The 20,085-nt window shown below is 37.1% G+C and overlaps 1 protein-coding gene and 1 pseudogene across 3 annotated transcripts; both read left to right on the plus strand.

Moving 5' to 3' along the window:
- Positions 1–2,547: 2,547 nt before the first annotated feature.
- LOC143612137 (metal transporter Nramp3.2-like) lies at positions 2,548–4,600 on the plus strand (annotated as a pseudogene). The gene is made up of 4 exons (XR_013149898.1): positions 2,548–3,019; positions 3,308–3,444; positions 3,544–4,196; positions 4,308–4,600. The product of XR_013149898.1 is annotated as a metal transporter Nramp3.2-like (transcript).
- Positions 4,601–5,825: 1,225 nt separating this feature from the next.
- Positions 5,826–10,160, plus strand: LOC143612142 (aspartic proteinase 36-like). 2 transcript variants are annotated; one of them, XM_077086196.1, is made up of 9 exons: positions 5,826–6,134; positions 6,272–6,392; positions 7,153–7,580; positions 7,694–7,850; positions 7,945–8,027; positions 8,569–8,665; positions 8,750–8,822; positions 9,343–9,571; positions 9,686–10,160. In XM_077086196.1, exons 1-9 carry the CDS (start codon positions 5,881–5,883, stop codon positions 9,777–9,779), a joined length of 1,536 nt encoding a protein of 511 aa, XP_076942311.1. In that variant the 5' UTR covers positions 5,826–5,880; the 3' UTR covers positions 9,780–10,160. The 2 variants fall into 2 exon arrangements, with proteins under 2 accessions (XP_076942311.1, XP_076942310.1); XM_077086195.1 differs by having other exon boundaries at positions 5,828–6,134; positions 9,657–10,151.
- Positions 10,161–20,085: the final 9,925 nt, after the last annotated feature.

The raw sequence follows: 20,085 nt of genomic DNA on the forward strand, positions 1-20,085 counted from the left end.
CCTAGGCGAACATATGCCAGGCGAAGTTATCATGGGCGAACTTATCACCAGGCGAAGTTATCAGCTAGGCGAACTTGGCCTTAGGCGAAGTTATCAGCTAGGCGAACTTGGCCTTAGGCGAAGGTATCAGCTAGGCGAACTTGCATGAAGGCGAAGTTATGGCTTGCAGGCGAAGTTGCCCAGCTGCCGTCTCTGTTCAAACTTAATCACCACAATCACCCTTATTTCATCAAGAATTTCTTGGATATTACGTTAACTAACTACGCGATCATTCCCATGGCCTAGTTCGGGTAAAACTTAGCCCGGAAAGACATAAAGTTGGAGCTTTCGGCTTAAAACGTTTAATAACAAGTCGCCGTACATAGCCATAGGTTTGTCAAGTTCATTTCCAACATCAAGTTTGTTACTTTACGTTTCGTTTAGACCCGATTTACTTTATGTTTAAGTTTCAAAGCTAACCGATCCTAAAACCGTAAACTTTAAGGTAAAAGGCATACCTTTACGCGTTCGGTGTGGTCGCGGTTTACTTGGTTATCTCGTATCTAGCTCGTATATCGAAGGTCTAATAATGGTTGGCTTGATTTTGGACTCGAGTCCCGTTCTCTCTCCCTCGCGGCCGTGTATGGCGGTGTGTGGTGTGTGTGTGTTTTGGAGTGTGTTAGAGAATAAGATGGAATGAAATGAGGTTTAGGGTTTTATGGTGGTTTAGGAGGATATTTATACCTCTTGAAGCCCGTGGACCTAAAGCCCATTACCACTTAATCCACCTTAATTAATCTAAGTCCATGATCCGTTCTTTACTCGATATTAAATAAATTAATAACGTGAAATCACTAAACATAACTTTCTTTATTTAACGTTATAATATTTTAGGATGTTACAATAAGACAAGTCTTATAGAGAACATTCCTTAACCTAGCTTATGGAGTGTGTTCCATGGCAAAAACCTCGTATGAACACCACCCTCTTTAGGCAGTGTTGTAACATGCATTTCTCTAACATGTGGGACCCTTTTGCCCGGTAATCCAATCCCAACGACGTCAGCTAGAACTAACACTTCATCCGTTTACCTTTTTTTTGGAAAACACATTTAACGCCAAAACCATTTTACATTCATGCATAATTAATCATCACTTAATAATGCCTCATATAAAATCTTTACACCATCAAACATTCAACATCACAATTTACAATCAAGACCAAATTATGCTGGTTTTATTGTAAGGCTCCATGATCGAGTTCTTGATTAGATACATCTACTGGTGTTTGCCTCCCAATTATAGTTGTGGAAAATATATATGATGATCTAATTGGGCATATTTAGACGGGACCCACCAAAAAGGTATATTGATCATATATATTGTCTTCTATTTATCCGTTAACATGATGAATATGACTCCATAATTAAGGGCGATTATTATTATTATTATTATTTTGAGTTAGACATTGTATATCTATCTATAATATATATAAACGAAGATATAAAAATCCTACGTGTCGCGATGTGGTTACTCCCCATTTTTTTGGAGTCACCAGATTTGCTTGATTTTTAAATGGAGACTTCTCATGCATTTGACCCGAATTCATGGGTATGGGCCTTACCAAACCCAGATATTCCTTAAACGGGTTATAACATCTCATTAAATTAAAAATTATTCTCACCAAATTATTAATGTAAAAATCCTATAAAATAGGATATAATAAAAAATAATATCTTATGTATTTTAAAAAAAATATATATATTATTTAAATTAAAAAACCAATTTGAAAGTAAAAAAATAAACAGGTCTTGGGCATTATCAAACTATAAGTATATTATTAACTTTCATAAATATTATTTATAATTAAAAAACCAATTTTATAGTAAAAAAAATAAACGGGTTTTATGTCTCATCAAAACCATATAGCTTTTAAACCGGGTTATAACATCTCATTTATTTGTGAAACAATTTATCATCAAACCATACGTATATTATTAACTTTCATACAAAAAAAATATAAATTAAAAAAATAAATAAATATTAGAACAAACAATATAAAACAACCCCGTGATACGGGGGATAAAAACTAGTATATATATATATATATATATTTTTATCTTGTAATGAATTAGCTGTGGCTAAAGGACATTCACAAAAAAGAATTAAGGCTGAGGAAACCAAAATGAATGGCAATAAGAGTTTTGGTTGTACTCTCCATTATTCATAAGTTGCTTGTTTTCTTCATCAACTTACAAAATAAACCGTTTTCTTAGGTTAAGTTTTAGATAATATCTCTGTGATATGAAATTATCATGGATCTTAATATTCTTTTCTTTATATATTGAATAAAAATTATATAGAAACATAAATATTACATCAACATAGCAGGTAGGCGGGCAACAAGCTGCGCCGCCAACCCTTTCTGAATTGCAAACCCTAACATGCTAAAGATATACCCCTGCCCCTTTGGAGTCGACACATTGCTATGCACAACCCGTTGGACCCAAACATCATGCATTGGGTTTAACACTCATCACACACACACACAATATATATATATTAGCCAATGCCTTCAGACCATCAACTGCAATTACTGGTTGGAGTAGATGACAACAACCATGAAGACTACAACAACTCAACGCCACCTTTTTCATGACGGAAGCTGTGGCAGTTCACAGGGCCCGGGTTTTTAATGAGCATAGCGTTCTTGGACCCGGGTAACTTGGAAGGTGATCTCCAGGAGGGTGAGAGTGCAGGTTATTCGCTGCTGTGGTTGCTTTTGTGGACTACTGCTATTGGGCTTCTTGTTCAGTTTCTTTCGGCTCGGCTCGGCTCGGAGTAGCCACTGGGAGACACCTGGCTGAGCTGTGTAGGGAGGAGTACCCTAATTGGGCCGGGAAGTTGCTTTGGGTGATGGCTGAGTTGGCGCTGATCGGAGCTGATATTCAAGAAGTCTTTGGGAGTGCTATTGCTCTCAGTATTTTGACTCATGGGGTTTTGCCACTTTGGGCTGGTGTTCTCATCACTGCCTTTGATTGGTAATAGCTAATACGAATAATGAGAATAAGTACAAATAAAAACGAATCAAATTATATCTTCTAACTATGATATATAGAGATAATTACAATAAACACTATCAATTATATGTATCACTAGCATGCCTTCTCAAGCTAGACGTTGGTTTCGATTCGCTAGTGTGAGTGCGCTTTCATGTTATTTTTGAATTTCAATTACTTGCAAATTCTGTTTTTATTTCGATAATAAGCATGAAACATGTTCTAACTGCTTCTTGATTTCATTATTTTTATTGATTTATTTTTTTGCAGTTTCATCTTTTTGTTTCTTGAAAACTATAATGTGAGGAAGTTAGAAGCTCTTTTCGCCTTCCTTATAGCAGTTATGGCAGTTTCATTTGCATGGATGTTTGGTGAAACCAAACCCAATGCTAAAGAGCTTCTTATTGGTATGATACCACTTTCCCTATATCAGTTTACATAATAATAATACACATTAATAGTAGTAATATTAATAATAACAACACCATTTTTGGCAAGTTTTAAAGGCATTGTGGTACCAAAGCTAAACTCCAAAACAATACAACAAGCTGTGGGAGTTGTTGGCTGCATGATAACCCCACACAACGTGTTCCTACATTCCACACTCGTACAATCAAGAAAAGTTGACCCAAAACAAACGGGCCGGGTCCGTGAAGCTCTAAGATACTACTCAATCGAATCCACTGTCGCACTCACCATCACCTTTGTTATTAATCTTTTTGTTACAACTGTTTTTGCAAAGGCCTTTTTTGGTACTACTGTTGCTGATACAATCGGGCTAAGGAATGCGGGCCAGTTTCTTGAAGAGCGGTTTGGTGGCGGGTTGGTGCCAATGTTGTATATATGGGCTGTCGGGTTACTGGCAGCCGGACAGAGTAGCACCATAACGGGTACTTATGCGGGCCAGTTTATCATGGATGGGTTTCTTGATTTGGGCTTAAAGAAATGGGCCCGGGCCTTGATTACACGAAGCTGTGCAATTGTTCCCACGTTGATTGTTGCGTTAATTTTTGATAGTTCGGAGGACATGCTGGATGTTTTAAACGAGTGGCTTAACGTGCTTCAGTCCATTCAGTTTCCTTTTGCTCTCATTCCGTTATTGTGTCTGGTTGTTAAAGAGGATCTCATGGGCGTTTTTGTAATTGACCCTGTTCTAAAGGTGCGATCTTATTAAATTAACATAAGTTAATTTTGGCTAAATCAAATGAAAGTTGATGTATGTTTAATACCAAGATGTCATTTTTATGATTTTTCCTTTTATGACTTGCAGACAATCTCGTGCATTGTGGCTGCTTTGCTGATAGGCATAAATGGTTATCTGTTACAACGATTTTTGGCTGAAGAAGTAAGCGGGGTGGGGTTTACTTGTATAATAAGTGTTTTGGCGGTTGCATATGTTGCATTTGTAGTATATCTTATCTGGCGGGGTGTCACCGTTACTACATTTGGGTTTGTGAAGGTGAGAAGCCAAGTAGCATAAATGAGGAAGTGTATATGTTTTATAGTAAGATGTCCTTTTGGGAAACGGTTTGAGTGTAAAAAATGTATCTAGATCTATGATACAATGAAAGTTGAGATTTGTTATTAATGATACTATTAATTAAGTAGTGAAAGAAAGTTAGAGGTAATAATTGTCAAATAGTTTGGTATTTGTTAATTTGAAATTCGAAGCTTGTAAATTTAATAAGAACTTGAAATTCAAAGATGGTATTATATTTTTTTGTTGGTAATTCAGACAAAGATGGTATTATCTTTTTTGTTGGTAATTCAGACAAAGATGGTATTATCTTTTTTTGTTGGTAGTTTTTGTTTATGTGTAATGAAAACAATTGATGGTTAAAGAATTAATGTTATATGTATGTGTTTGATCATATTATATTATGTGGTATTGAAACACAATTTCGGTAATGAATATAATCATTAAATGGGAAACGGTCTGGTCCGGGTATGTACCCGTCGGAGCATGGTTGGAACCGTGAACCCGTAAAGATTAATTGCCCTAATCAGTTTTTAAACTACATGAACCATAATGTGCAGCAGCAAGTTATGTTATTTTAAGTTCTGATTTAGCAAGTTAAGGTTTTGGAATATTCAACACTCAACAAGGTTGTGGTCTTGTGGTTGTTAATGAATGCAACAGATTGATTATGTCTTGAGGTTGAACATAACTAATATTATCTACTTGAGCAACAACCTGCAAGTGGTATAGTGCAGAAAAATTGCAAACGGGCCAGTCCCATTGCACAGTCCTGGTTAGGGGTGCAAACGAGCTGAGCCGAGCACGAGGTCGACTAGGCTTGCTCGACTTGTGAGTATTTTTTCAAGCTCGAGTTTGACTTGGGCTCGGCTTGTTTACTATTCATTAAAAAGATTATATAGTCATAATACTTTATGTAAAAATGATCGGCTCGTTTAGGCTTGCGAGCCGGCTCAAGCTCGGGCTTGTTTAGGCTCGGCTCAATCGATTTTTTTCATGAGTCAATCACGAGTAGCTCGCGAGCAGATACGTTTTTCATGTTAATTTTACTAAAAGGGTATAATAGTAAAAATATAACTTTATTTTCCTTTCTACCCATCTCAGGAACACATAAAATGTATAGTTTCCTTTCTTTTTCTTTCATTTTCATTAAATTCGAGAACACGAATGAAAATCATAACTTTTCTTTTCTTTTCCATTCCTTTCCATTTTAATTTTCTTTCCTTTCTCTTTTTGTTAAATGAAACTCAGGCGCTGACCATTATAATAATAATATCCTCTTCCTCCTCCTCCAAACCCCCCACTTACTTTTACTTTTCTCTCTCTAAAATTCATTCATTCAGAGAGAGAGAGTTTTCAGATCGTCATGTCTGGTGTGACCGTAGTAATATTCTTCCTGATATTAACAATCTCCTCCTTATCATCATCATCATCATCATCACCTATTAGTATCTTCCGGCCTTCCATCGCCGGTACCAATCGCCACACAATGTTTTTACCTCTTTACCCTTCTCCTATTCCTATTAACTCCTCCGCCGATGCGATATCCCGTCGTCAGCTCAAGACCACTTCCCGTCCAAACGCCCGTATGGCTTTACACGACGATCTACTCCTCAACGGGTATTTTTATTTTTACATACATACATACATACATCTATTAAATTAACCTAATTCCAATTTCGAATTTTTACAATTGAGATTTGGATCTGTAGTGTATTGAATTGAATTGAATTGAATTATATTTATCATTGATTTAGGTATTACACCACGCGACTGTGGATCGGATCACCACCGCAGAGATTTGCACTTATTGTTGACACGGGGAGTACTGTCACTTATGTTCCATGCTCTACCTGTCAACAATGTGGCAAGCATCAGGTATGCTAACTCATTCATTACGCTTTATGTCATGCTACTAGGGCTGTAATCTAACACAACCGAAAGAACAAGCTTTTGTTCATGTTTGATTGTTAAGCATTTATCGGAGAAGCTAACGGTTCACCAACACCTAACAAAATTAAATTTTTTGTTCGTGTTCCTTCATTAAGGAAATGAATTTGTTCGTGAACGGTTCACAGATGAACACAAACAATGTTTTAATTTGATTTTGGCTAACAGATGATGGTCGGTGTCAATGGTTCGCATCAGCAATCAAACATTCATTTTCTTATGTTGATTTTGCATATAAAGATTAATGAGATAGTGTTGATAAACTTTTTATGTTTTATAGTTAACAGTTTTGCTTAATCCTATATGATAAGATTAGAAAAGGCATTAAAAAAATATTAAAAACCTTTAATCAACAATTCAACACACATATGCATGCAAACATTAACAAATGTAAATTAACACATTATTGAACGAACATAACCTCTGTTCGTGTTCGTTCATTTAGTTAATTAAAAAAATTTTCTTGTTCTTGTTAGTTGAACGAACATAGCCTTTGTTTGTGTTCGTTCATTTAGTTAATCAAAAGAAATTTCTTGTTCTTATTCGTGGTCGTTCATTTAGTTAATCGAAAAACATTCCTTGTTTATGTCCGTTCATTTAAGTTTGTTTACAGCCCTAGATGTTCATGTTTTCGTTATAGATTGATAAATAGTACTGTTCTCTGTTTCTAATAATTATCAATTCACAGGACCCAAAGTTTGATCCGGATTCATCAGACACCTACAAGCCTGTCAAATGCAATGTTGACTGCACCTGTGATGGCAAGAGGGAGCAATGCATTTATGAACGCCAATATGCGGAAATGAGTTCCAGCAGTGGTGTTCTTGGTGAAGACATTGTATCGTTTGGCAACCAAAGCGATCTGCCACCTCAGCGTGCGGTTTTCGGGTGTGAAAACAGGGAAACCGGTGACCTGTTCAGTCAGCATGCAGATGGAATAATGGGATTGGGCCGTGGTGATTTGAGTATTGTTGATCAACTTGTTGATAATAGAGTTATAAGTGATTCTTTTTCATTGTGTTATGGCGGAATGGATGTTGGTGGCGGTGCTATGGTTCTTGGTGGAATTGATCCACCTACCGAGATGGTGTATTCTTATTCAGACCCCGTTCGAAGGTATGTTTTGTATCTATCTAACTTATAGATACAAAACTTAAATATTTTTTTTTTCTAACAAAATACATTTTTGTACATCTCATACATTTACTCTAGTCTCAGGATGGCAACAGCCCATATTACAATATTGAGTTGAAGGAACTGCATGTTGCGGGGAAACGGTTGGCTTTAAGCTCAAGTGTGTTTGATGGGAAACATGGAACGGTTCTTGATAGTGGTACAACTTATGCTTACCTGCCTGAAGCTGCTTTTGTGGCATTTAGGGATGCTGTAAGATTTTGTTTCTATGTGTTTGTTTTTTTTATAATAATTATAATATAATATGTATTGAATAGTTATAATTTGTTTTTAATGTTGCGAGCAGGTCATGAAAGAAGTCGTTGGTCTTCATCAGATTAAAGGTCCCGATCCAAGTTATAATGACATTTGCTTTGCGGGTGCTGGAAGGTATTGTTTGTTTATTTATATATATATATATATATATATATATATATATATATATATATATATATATATATATATATATATATATATATATATAGGATGAGTATCATTACAGAACTCTTAAATTATTTAAGAACTTGAAGGAAGTCTTGAAAACTAACGTTTTTTTATAAAAGTTTTTGTATGTTAGTGTGATTTGAGTGTAGTTTTATCATTATTTATATCTATATTTACGATTACAATTATGAAAATTTGTTTTTACACATATCTAAACTTTTTTTTGCATATATGTAAATTTGTTATTACATAAATTTTACACATATGTAAACTTGTGATTTATATATGTAATCAAGAATTTATATATAAAATATGGTAAAACTAGTCTCAAACAATGTTAATATATGAAAAAAATTAAAAAAAATGTTTGGTTCTTTTGAGTTCCTAGAAGTTCTTAATTTTTTTGGAGTTCTCAAATGATACTAACTATAGTTAAATAAACTTAAAGATTAATAAATAATGTTTAATTTTGTACTTTTATTTTCAGTGATGTTTTACAACTCTCGAAAGCGTTCCCTTCTGTTGAAATGGTTTTTGGGAAGGGACACAAATTGTCACTTTCTCCAGAGAATTACTTGTTCAGGGTAAGTATTTGATATAATATTAAATTTTAGTTAATTTGTTATTTAATAGATTTTTGCATCTTATTTAGTTATTTATTTGTGCAGCATGCAAGGGTTAGTGGAGCGTATTGCTTGGGGGTATTTCAAAACGGGAATGATCCAACTACTCTTTTAGGAGGTGTTTCATCTCAACCAGTTTTAGGCTTGTAAACAAACCGAACAAACACGCACCATGCGTGTTCGTGTTCGTTCGTTTAACTTTAACCAAACACGCTCATATAAACACAAACAGGGTTTTCTTGTTTGTGTTCGTTTGTTAACAAAATGAACATGTTTGTGTTCATTTATGTACGTTCGTTAATGGTATAAACGAGCATAACTGAGTTAAAATAGGTAAAAGTAATGTGAAGAAATATTAAATAACGTGAACGAACATAAACAATTTATATTGAACCACTGTAAACGAACATTCACGAACACAAATGAACGAACAAAAATGTGTTCATGTTCGTTCGTTCAACCAAATGAGCAAATTTCTTTGTTCGTGTTCGTTTGTTCCTTAACAAACGAACTTCCAGCCGAACAGTTCACAAACTGTTTGCTGAACGTTTGGTTGGTTCACAAAGGTAACTAATTTATATTGTTTTTTGCTTTCTTTTTTTGCTGTTTAAAAACAATATATGTTTATGCACTTACAGGCATAATTGTCCGTAACACATTTGTTATGTATGACCATGAACACGATAAGATTGGATTTTGGAAAACCAACTGTTCTCATATATGGGAAACACTTCATGTTTCTGGTGGGCCCTCGCCCCCACCCCCACGGGCCTCTTCACCGCCATATGTATCAAATTCCACTTCTGATAATGATCTCTCTCCTTCTTCGCCTCCAATGATGGCCCCACAAAATATCCCATCAAAAAGGTATGCTCATTTTCGTCTTCTGTTTATTGTTGAAACGATGAATTTTATTTGAATAATATTTGTATTTTTTTCACATTGAGAAAAGCCGGTGGCCGAAAAATTACTTGGTTGCAGTGGGAGCATCAATGTTGGCATTGTTAGTTGGATTATCGGGTGTGGGATTATGGTGGTTTTGGAGGCAAAAGCAACAATCAATTATACAATATAAGCCAGTAGACTCCGTGGTAGTGCCTGAGCAAGAACTGCAGCCGCTGTGATTGCTGATAGAAACGTGCGGTCATGATTTATCTAGGAGTTGTGATGGATGGATTTACAGCAAGGGTGCACACTGACTGAACTGTTTGTTGTTCAGGTAAGAAACATGTTGAGAAAATTTTTATGCTTTGTTTTGTAAAGGGAAACATGAGACATTGAGACATTTTATATAATTTGTATGTGTACAACATTTTAGGTCGGTTTTATAAGCAAAATGTGGTTCTAATGTCAAAATACACAGTTTTTTTTTTTTTTTTGGTTTATGATTAATGTTTATGTTATTCTGTTTACTAAAAATGATAACGTAGCCAAGACTCGGAACTTCTTGATACTAACTTAATGTGCACTCCATTTATAAACCTTTAAAAAGCTTATTCATTAAGAAAAACCTTAAAATAATTCTTCCTTCTTGATGAGATTAGTTCTTCCTTTCTGTTCGTATCCCTTTCTCCTATTTTGATCTCGGTTGGTTCACAGAACCGAATGGCCAATTCTTCTGGTGTACTCAATTCGATTGTTTTTTAAAAAGGTTGAGCTGGGTATATAGGCCATGTATCTCAGAGCAGCTTAAAAGAAGTGATTTTGATTTATTATTATAATTATTTATTTGTGTTCTTGCAACTGTTTAAATAAACAAGAATATAAACAATATATAACATGAAACACCCGCTTCTTAAATTAGCTCATTAAGCCTAAATGGATGCCTCAATGTGATTAAAAAAAATACAGTAACAATTAGACCCTTAGTTCATCAATGTTCTAACTCTCACCTTAGTATGCAATATATAAGCAACAGAAATAAAAACCACCAACAAAAATAATGAATCTGTTTTCATATGAACTTGGTTTAATACATCAAGAAATAACAGCCAACCGATTACTAAACAAATCTAAACTATTACATATTATCATATCAACATCTATATCTATATCCTCAATGCAACAGACCTACATAAGGGGCAAACATTCTTCGATAACAGCCAACCCTTGATGCACACGGTATGATATTGATGCCCACACTTGAGACGCCCGATCTTCTCGTTGTTTTCACAGTCACACAAACAAATAGAGCAGGTCACCACTTCAGAGTCTTTTATCTTCTCTCCTTGTGCCGTGTAGACATGTAGACGCTTTGAAATCTCTTCTTCCGATAAACCGGAACCACTTCGTTGCGGTGCAGGTGCAGGATCAGCCTCTAGCGCTAGCATCATTAAAGTTTCTTCTAGAGAGTCATAGTCAGACATGTCGAACGTGTCTTCTGGTCTTGGAGACGGTATGTAGTGATTTTGCGTATATGAACGTGTTGGTTGTTGATTCACCGACGAGGTATTGGGGATGTCGAGAATGAATACATCGTCAAGAAACGAAACAAATCGTGGGTAGGGTTCGCCCGTGGCATAATGAACCGGAATAACTTGAACCCGTGGAGCGGGAACGGGGAGTATAGGAACACCATAAGCGTAGCGTGGTGGTTGCGGAATGGCGTGGTGATAATAAGAAGGATTCATCGTTAACAAGAGAAAAACTGATCGATTATAATATGAACAATGGAGTAATGATCGCTAAAAGGAATAAGTATAGATAAATTGGTATGATGTTGCCCTTATATATAGTTTTATTATAAGGTAATTACTTGCACTACAAGGTTCTTGTACTAACGGTAACTAGCACTTGAAGAGTTGAATGCCTATAAATGATTTGTAAGGCCCCGAACCCGGTGACCCTACTTTAGCGTCGGATTTACTCATAAACACAGTTCTTCAAATCAGAGTTTATTAAAACTTTTCGCGGAATATAAAACATCAATCATTTGTTACAAAACATTAAATCTTTTCTTTGATACCATAACACAAAACTTTATATTTAAAACATCTTTACTTCTTTCTTCAGATGCCAGCCGTTCAATCCATGCCGTGTGTCATCCTCATGCTAACTCTATAATCAGCTCGCCTGCGTGCATACTAAAAGTCAGCTACGCTGAGTGAGTTCTAGTTAATCAAGCAACTTATCATACAACCACTTCATACAATATATACGTATCCGAAGACACATAGTCCACTGTCTAACATGCCACTGTTTAACCACTTAATTACCCCTATAGCTTAGCCTCTTAATTACCCCTACAGCTTAGCCACTTATGCCACTATATGCCACTTGATGCCACCTTAATAACGAAGTCACGTATAGGCTTACCCTACCACGTACTATCGTCATGCCACTAACACTCTTACTAGACTCTGCCGCTTCTATCACACTCTACCACTACTTGTCAACAGCACTCTTTATACCAATACAATATTTACATAATAAGCAAGTCGCATCATAGAATACATACACACTAACAACCACTTGACAATCACTCTCCTTGACGATGCGTGCAATATCCGAAGACCGTTCACGTACCGACAAGCATTACATAATAGTTACTTGTATAACATCTATACACTTACCACTTAAGGTAAGTGTATTCACACTTTCGCACCTAACCTGCTTAACTTACCACTTAGCCTCTTATTTACACCTACCACCTTGCCACTTTGCCACTTTAATAACGTTATACGTTATTAACGTAAAGCGTTAATATGTAAAGCGTAAAGCGTTATGCCACTTATGCCACTTATGCCACTTTGCCACTTAATAACGTAAAGCGTTATGCCACTTTGCCACTTTAATAACGTAGAACGTTATGCCACTTTGCCACTTTAATAACGAAGGCACGTATAGGCTTACCCTACCACGTACTATCGTTATGCCACTAACACTCTTACTAGACTCTTGCCACTTTTAACACACTCTACCTCTACCTGCCTATATCACACTTCATATCAGTTCGGTATTTACGTAATAAACCAGTCACATCATAACATTCGTACACACTATCAACCACTTGGAATTTACTATCCTCGATATATAATATTAGTACCTTTATTTTTAACCTGACAGTACGCGCAATATCCGAAGATCGTTCACGTATCGACAAGCAATCATTCATATCCATCACATATATCACATATGGCATACACTTATCACTTAGGATAAATGTATTAACAACACATCGAGTATGCACACAGCCCCGAAAACATAACAAGGAATGGGGCTAGAAACTCACCTGGACTCTGCTTCTTCCTCTGATATCTGTAAATCCCTTCTTTAACTGAGCTCGGCTGACTGTACAAGTTACACGTATCAATACTCGCCTGATCTAATCTGGTGGTCTAGTATTAGCTTACTTTTACTTATCGTTTTTAATTTATTTTTTAATCGAACTTGGCTTTAGGCGAAGTTAAACCTTAGGCGAACTTAGCTTTACAGCGAAGTTGTCATCAGGCGAACTTGGCTTCAGGCGAAGTTGTCATCAGGCGAACTTGGCCTCAGGCGAAGTTACCAGTTAGGCGAACTTAACTTTACAGCGAAGTTGCCATCAGGCGAACTTAGCTTGCAGGCGAAGTTCATCAGGCGAACTTAGCTTGCAGGCGAAGTTGTCATCAGGCGAACTTGGCCTCAGGCGAAGTTACCAGTTAGGCGAACTTAACTTTACAGCGAAGTTGCCATCAGGCGAACTTAGCTTGCAGGCGAAGTTCATCAGGCGAACTTAGCTTGCAGGCGAAGTTCATCAGGCGAACTTAGCTTGCAGGCGAAGTTCATCGCTTTGAAGGCGAAGTTGCCCAGATGAAGGCGAAGTTGCCCAGATAGCCGCTGTTTTAGTTTCTGATCGGCATTTCGAGCGATTTTAACACCCTTGCTATGGTTCAATATCACCCACTACGCTTCCCGACCATTTTCGGTCGTTTATACACTAAAAAGCTTGGATCTTTAAACTTCAAAGATCAAGAACCATACTTTTTTGGGCTTGTTTGGATCTCGTTTACTTGCTTAATCACAACCAACCGCTCTCTCTCTCTCGGACCTCGCTCTCCCTCTCCTCGGCTGCCGCCGGCGGTTGCAGGTGGTGTGTGTGTTTTGGAGTGTTTTTAGGAAAATGATGGAAATGAAGATATTTTGGGGTTTTAGGGGATATTTATATCCCTTAAATCCCATTCTCATTTAACCCGTCTCCATTAATCCAACACTAGCCCGACTCATACCAACTCCTACTCTATTATTTATTTCCTGACAACCCGAGTAAACTTTCCCTCTATTAGTAAGTAATATAATTAATATCACTTTGAAATTTCGGGATGTTACATGATTCGTATTCGTAAATTAAATATCGTCTTGATTTGGTTAGATAAGATATTTTGTTTCCTATTTTAATGTATTTTGTTTCCTATAAGTCTATTAAAAAACATATTTTTATATAACTTCTGTTAACAAAAATATCTTTAACTAGTTTAACTTAAATATTACTATCTTTCAAAAAAATAATAAATATTACTAGTATTTATCCAACTAATTAGTTTGATTAAGCTTTCTTTGGGTCCCTTGCCCTATAAGTTGACGTGTTTACTTCAGCAGACCGTGCATAATAACTCATTGACGACGAAGAATTATATTTTGTGCTTTTGCAGGATTTGTTTTGTCATTTAAAAAGGATATTGCGACACAGCTTGTTGCTTGATTACATGCTAATCTATTGTAATTGGATTTTTTTTCAATATAATATCATTATTTATAAAAAAAAAGTTTAAAAATATGTTGATTTTTCTTTGGCTGGCTTCTAACGTGTGTGACGCCTTTTTTTCTTGCTTTCTCTGTTCGAGACCTTTTGGAATTTACACTCACATGGGGTTAATGGAAAATAAGGATTTTCATGGTATTTTTATAATCGTTTGTTGAAGGATTTGAAAAGTTAGAAATGAGATTTTTGAAGACAATGAATTGAAGATCAAAGACATCATTTGTGATATTGAATACTTGAGTTTTCAATTGTATAAATTCTCCTTATTGGTGTAAATGTAAGTCGGTAAGTTGGTCTAATTGATGTAAATTCTCCTTATTGTAGTTTGGGTTCCGTTGTGGTAGGCTTCTTCCGGGTTGGTGTTGTGGGGGTTGTCGTTTGGTTTCGCTTTTGTATTTAAAAACTTACTTTTTGACTTTTTTTATCAGTTCTTATTATTTAACTTCATAATTTATTTAAACATGCAGTGTAAATTTATGACACCGATCTTTTCATACTTCTAATTATTTATAAGCGCTCCAAATCGTCATTAGCTGATTAGATATTCTTTAATTAGGTTTTTATGTCAGTAAACAAAGAAAATAACTATTAATACGTAATTTAAAATTTAAATATGTAAAATTCAAATAGAAGAAAATGTCGAAAAGACTAAATGAAATTAATTAAGTGAAAATTAAATAGCAAAAAAGAAATACAAGATTCAACATATTAAAATAATTTAATTTTTTTTAAATGAATTTTTTTTAATTTCAGATACTTGAACCTAGAATTTTAATTGTTTCTGTTACTAGACCACCAACTTTAAGCGTCCCACACGTTATTGTGTATTTTTGTTTGTTTTTAGGGATCCTTTGTTTTAATTATATAACTTTTAGACTGCGTGTTATGCGAGTTTATTAACATTTTATCTTTATCGTGAATATATAATTTGAATCCGAGTTTTGATAGTCTTTTGTTTTTCAGATTCATTTTATTTATTTAGGCTCATGTAAATTAAAATTTATGAGAAGGATAGTAAATTTTGTTTTGATATGATTTATATTTTTTCTTTGTTTGTTATGTATATTTTTTTTCAATAATTGTTTGTATAAAGATGGGTTGTTATGTATTTGTAATTTCTTAGAGACCAATTATCTGTATTGTTTTTGGTGGTTGTATGTCGAGTAATGTTATGTGATGCTGGTATTTTGTGAATGTTTTAAGCGGTTTAATATAGTTTGACACGAGTTTTTATGCTTCTTAAATCGGCTTATTAAGTTTTAACTCTCACCTTAGTATGCATCATGTCTGGACTCGCTTTTTAAAACATATGATGAAGGCGACTACCGATTGTGGATGATTATGGCCAATAATAGCGCATAGATAATAACAAACACTCAAACTTTTATAACTCTAGTCTATTGGTGGTGGGTTCTCGACTTCTCAGTGAGTAGCATGAAGTCTGGTTTGGATGCTTTTGATGATGTGGTGACTAATTAATGTAATGGAACAATTGGGTTTTAAAAAAGGTCGGTATTCTCGTTTGGAGAGTCAAGAGGAGCGTATCAAGGTGTTGTTCAAGTTGGTTAAAAGAGGTATTATGGTGCCATCGGCCGTGTGCCCGATTTGCGAGGAAGAGGTGGAGTCGGCGGAATACTTGACGATCTCTTGTCAAATTGCCCAGATTGCTTGGAGTGTAATCTCCGCGTCATGCAAGGTTCCATCTATTTTTGCCTTCGCGATAAATGAATATTGGAGGTCCACTGGTTTTTCTCATTCACAAAGTAGAAGGCGAAAGCTTTAAACGCGGTTTGTTTGACCATGATTCGGTGTCTCTGGAGGGCTTGGAATGTTTTTAGTGTTTGAAGGGAAGCTGATTAACCTCCATGATGTGATATGTGGGATTAAGGCGCTAAGCTTCTTGTGGGTAAAAAACAAGGGGGAAACACGGGTCTAACTTGGGAGATGTGGCAGGGTTTTAGCTTTATGTTGTAATTGGGTAGACGAGTGGCATATGGTCCGAGCAGGGGACATACAGTGTATCTTCTAGGAGACTTTGATGTACTGTGTCGTTGCTAGTGTTTTGCCTGTAACGATAATTTGTTTATATATAAATGCTTTTGTTTGTCGTTAAAAAAAGTAGTCGTGGTTGGGTCATGGGTGGCACTTCTAATCTAAGTGGCACAAAGATGTAAAGAGTCTCATTGGGCGCTAACCGGATAATGAGCACTAACTGAATAATGTGGCGTGAGGGACCAGGGGTGTGGGTCAACAACTTTTTTCCAACAAATTACATTCAGCTACTATGTTGTTAGTTAAATCATTATGTATTTTTATGATAAATGTAGTGAAAGCCACGTGTATTCGTGACTGTCTTATTTTCACTATTTAGCTAAATCACTACACAGTCTTATATTTTATTGGATAGAAAAATGAGTTAATGTATCATTTTATAAAAAAGTAAAAGTAAGTTAAGTATTATGTAATTTGTTTAACTTTTAATTTTACAAAAACAAATACCCCAAAGTTTCTTCAAATTGCGAATTGATGGCTGTAAACGAGTGGATCTGGGGTGTATTCAAGCTCGAGCTTGAAATTAAACAAGACAGCTCGACTCAGCTCGAGCTCAAGCTTAAAATGAAATGAGCCTAATAGTGAGCCAAGCCGAGCTTCATGTCGGTTATAAAAATGAGGCCAGTTCAACTCTGGTAGTTTGAAATCAAGTGGAGTAATAGCTATCGGCTACTTGTCAAAATTTCGGGTAGCATACGTAGAAATAAATAAGTAAAATAACAAGAATTTCCACAAAACTAGTTTCTTCGGGCGACTTGTTCAAAACTAGTTATAACTAGCATTTATTTATTATTATTATTATTATTATTATTATTATTATTATTATTATTATTATTATGGTGTTGTTGATTGTTGTTAGACTCGTTCAACATTCTCTTTTCTTTACGCGTTTTCACTTAGAATTTTTATACTTATTATTCGTATACAAGAATGCTTGTTTCCAACATTAGTTAGCAACCACCTTCAATTTTGTTGAGAGATTATAAACCTCCTTCCAGTTAGGTATTGGATTATTATTATTATTATTATTATTATTTATATATTTGCAAGTGTCGATGGAGATATCACTGCTTCTCAAAAACATATCTAGTTTTGAAGAAACACTAATCGACCCCGGGCAGATTACGGATAATCTGGGGGTTAAATAGATGTTTCCCACGAGGGTTAGTTCCGGCAAAGATGGTTGTTCTTCTGATGAACTGCAAAACAGACACCGTGAGCTCGTCACTGAGAATGGGGGTACCTCCTTGTGACCACCCTCCGGCGTGAGATTGCTCTTGAATATAAGTGCATATTAAGAGAAATGACTAGAGCAGATATCAGATAATATATGAAGATATAAGATGATGATACCGTTCCAAGGTGTTGGAGTATTTATAGCCGAAGGTAGGTTTCCAAGCAGGTACAGCCGGCTGAATAGTATTCCTGTTCTGCCAACTGTGGGCTACGCACGTGCCATGCTGGTGGTTGGTGGGTAGGCAGCGGCTGATAGTGACCAGGCCGGCTGTGTACTATTCCTGTTCCACCAACTGCAGGCTATGCACGTCCTCCGACAGGTTGGTGAGTAGGCAGCGGCTGATAGTGACATACAGTACAAGAGCGTGCTGCTCGTCATACTGTTTTCAGTGAGCTGTCGTATCTTTGGTCAGATCTTTTGTCCATACCTCGTCAGGTACAGTACAAAAGATCCTCCAGTATCGTACGGACTGGCTCATTTGTGCGGGAGTGTTCCCGGCTTTGTGCGGGAGTGTTCCCGGCTTGCTCACTCCTTCTTCAGGTGACATTACTGAATTATTTAAGAGTTAAGTGCCTTGTGCGTGTAGCCTTGCTGCGTGGGTAGCCTTCCCTGATGGCTAGTAACCGTTGCTGCGGGAACAGGCGGAGTACGTCGACCATTGGGAGGCTTTTCCTGCGGGAACAGCTTGCGTACTGCGCGTAAGGACGTCACGTCTCTGAGCATGGTGGGTCCTGCGGATCCAGTTGGTTTCTGCGCAGACGTCTCTTCAAGGTGAGTCTTGCGAGTTTAGCCTTTGCGCAGACGTCCCTGTTGAAGGTGAGTCTTGCGGGTTCAATTGCGCAGACGTCCCTCTTTGAGGTGAGTCTTGCGGGTCCAACTGGGCTCTGCTGGGACCTACCTCTTCAAGTCCCCCCAGTCCAATGTTCTTCTCATGAATTGTTAATAAGTGAGGTGAACTTTTGGACTTAAGCAAAGGGTTTTGAAAAGGGTTTAGTTTTAAGGTTTTCCGTGGGGATTCTTCCCGCGGAAGTCCTAATGTCACGTGCAGAAATTCCCGACTTTTCTGCTTGATCTTTGGGTATGATGCGGGTAGGTCTGTAACCTCCTCGCAAGTCAGGAGCGTTGAGTTCCACTTGCATAGATTCTCCATGAGGTTTTGGTAGTTTTGAACATAGTGATCAATTATGTTAAAACAACCAATTACATCTTGGAGCTTCAAACAATCTAGTTCTCGACGTTCCCGCTATGCGGGGATGTTATTCCCGTTTCCGCAAGCATGGCCCAGAAGATCCTTCTTGGTTTCAATTCCCTGCGGAGTGCTAGGTATGTGAAGGGTTTCGCCTTGACACTGTACCCGCACTCGTCTTATAGTTACTTTACTTCCAAGGTATTCCTGGCTTCAATTCCCTGCGAGTGCTAAGTATGTGAAGGGTTTTGCCTTGACACTGTACCCGCACCCGTCTTATAGTTACTTGGTCGCCGAGGTATTCTTGGCTTCAATTCCCTGCAGGTGCTAAGTATGTGAAGGGTTTTGCCTTAACACTGTATTCGCACCTGTCTTATAGTTACTTGGTTGCCAAGGTAAGGGGTATAGTCCCGCTTACTTTTGAATCTTTTTGAAATTCGAAGAGTTAGTGAAAGGATAAGAACAGTCCAAACTGTTGAAACGTCGTCCGACGGTTTCTTCTGACAGTGTCAGGACGTGCAGGAAGTTATGACGACGTGACAGTATATGGTCATTCCAGACGCTTTTTCAGGCGCGTGGGCGCGAGTTTTCGGGCGCGTGGCCGCGAAGTTTACAGCACGCGTCCTGTCAACAGCTGTTGCCAGCTTGCTTTTTCCACGTGTCATAGTTTCATTGCACCAGCGTTTTCCTCTCTCCTTCGCATTAAATTCATCGCATTCATTGCGATGAGTATATAAAGGGGGAGAGGGTGCAGCTTAATCCACACTTTCACTTTTCTTCTTCTAAACGATTTCCGGCGAATACTCTAACGTTTCCGCCGAGCATTCTCCTAAAATCGTTCTTCTTTACATCCCAAACATGTCTTCTCATGATCCTGAGGTTACTGTCGAGGAGTCTGATGTATACCTCGAGAATCCGTCATCCACGTCGGACAAGGATGACAAGAGTACTGCTGGCGAGTGCCAGTGTGCTCTTCCGGTCGACCTCTATCAGTACGTCGTCAGGAAGTTCATGCTCGAGCCTTTCGAGCCTGAGTTTCCTGCACCTCATCAGACGGTGTATGATGCCCCCAAGGGCAAGATAGGGGTGTACGCTGCATTCTTCGTCTATGGGAATCTCAGGTTCCCATTGACGAAGTTTGTATACCGTGTTCTGGAGAGACACGG

The sequence above is a fragment of the Bidens hawaiensis genome, unplaced genomic scaffold, assembly GCF_021521415.1.
Source record: "Bidens hawaiensis isolate Kalapana, Puna unplaced genomic scaffold, B.hawaiensis_p1.1 tig00033546_1, whole genome shotgun sequence".
NCBI lineage: Eukaryota > Viridiplantae > Streptophyta > Magnoliopsida > Asterales > Asteraceae > Bidens > Bidens hawaiensis.

Bases quoted from the DNA above. Each gene is read 5' to 3' on its own strand.
- LOC143612142 (XM_077086195.1), top strand. From the start codon at position 5,881: ATGTCTGGTGTGACCGTAGTAATATTCTTCCTGATATTAACAATCTCC. The intron at 8,028-8,568 runs GTATTGTTTGTT...TTTTATTTTCAG, and splicing joins TGCTTTGCGGGTGCTGGAAG to TGATGTTTTACAACTCTCGA. The intron at 8,823-9,342 runs GTGTTTCATCTC...ATGCACTTACAG, and splicing joins TCCAACTACTCTTTTAGGAG to GCATAATTGTCCGTAACACA.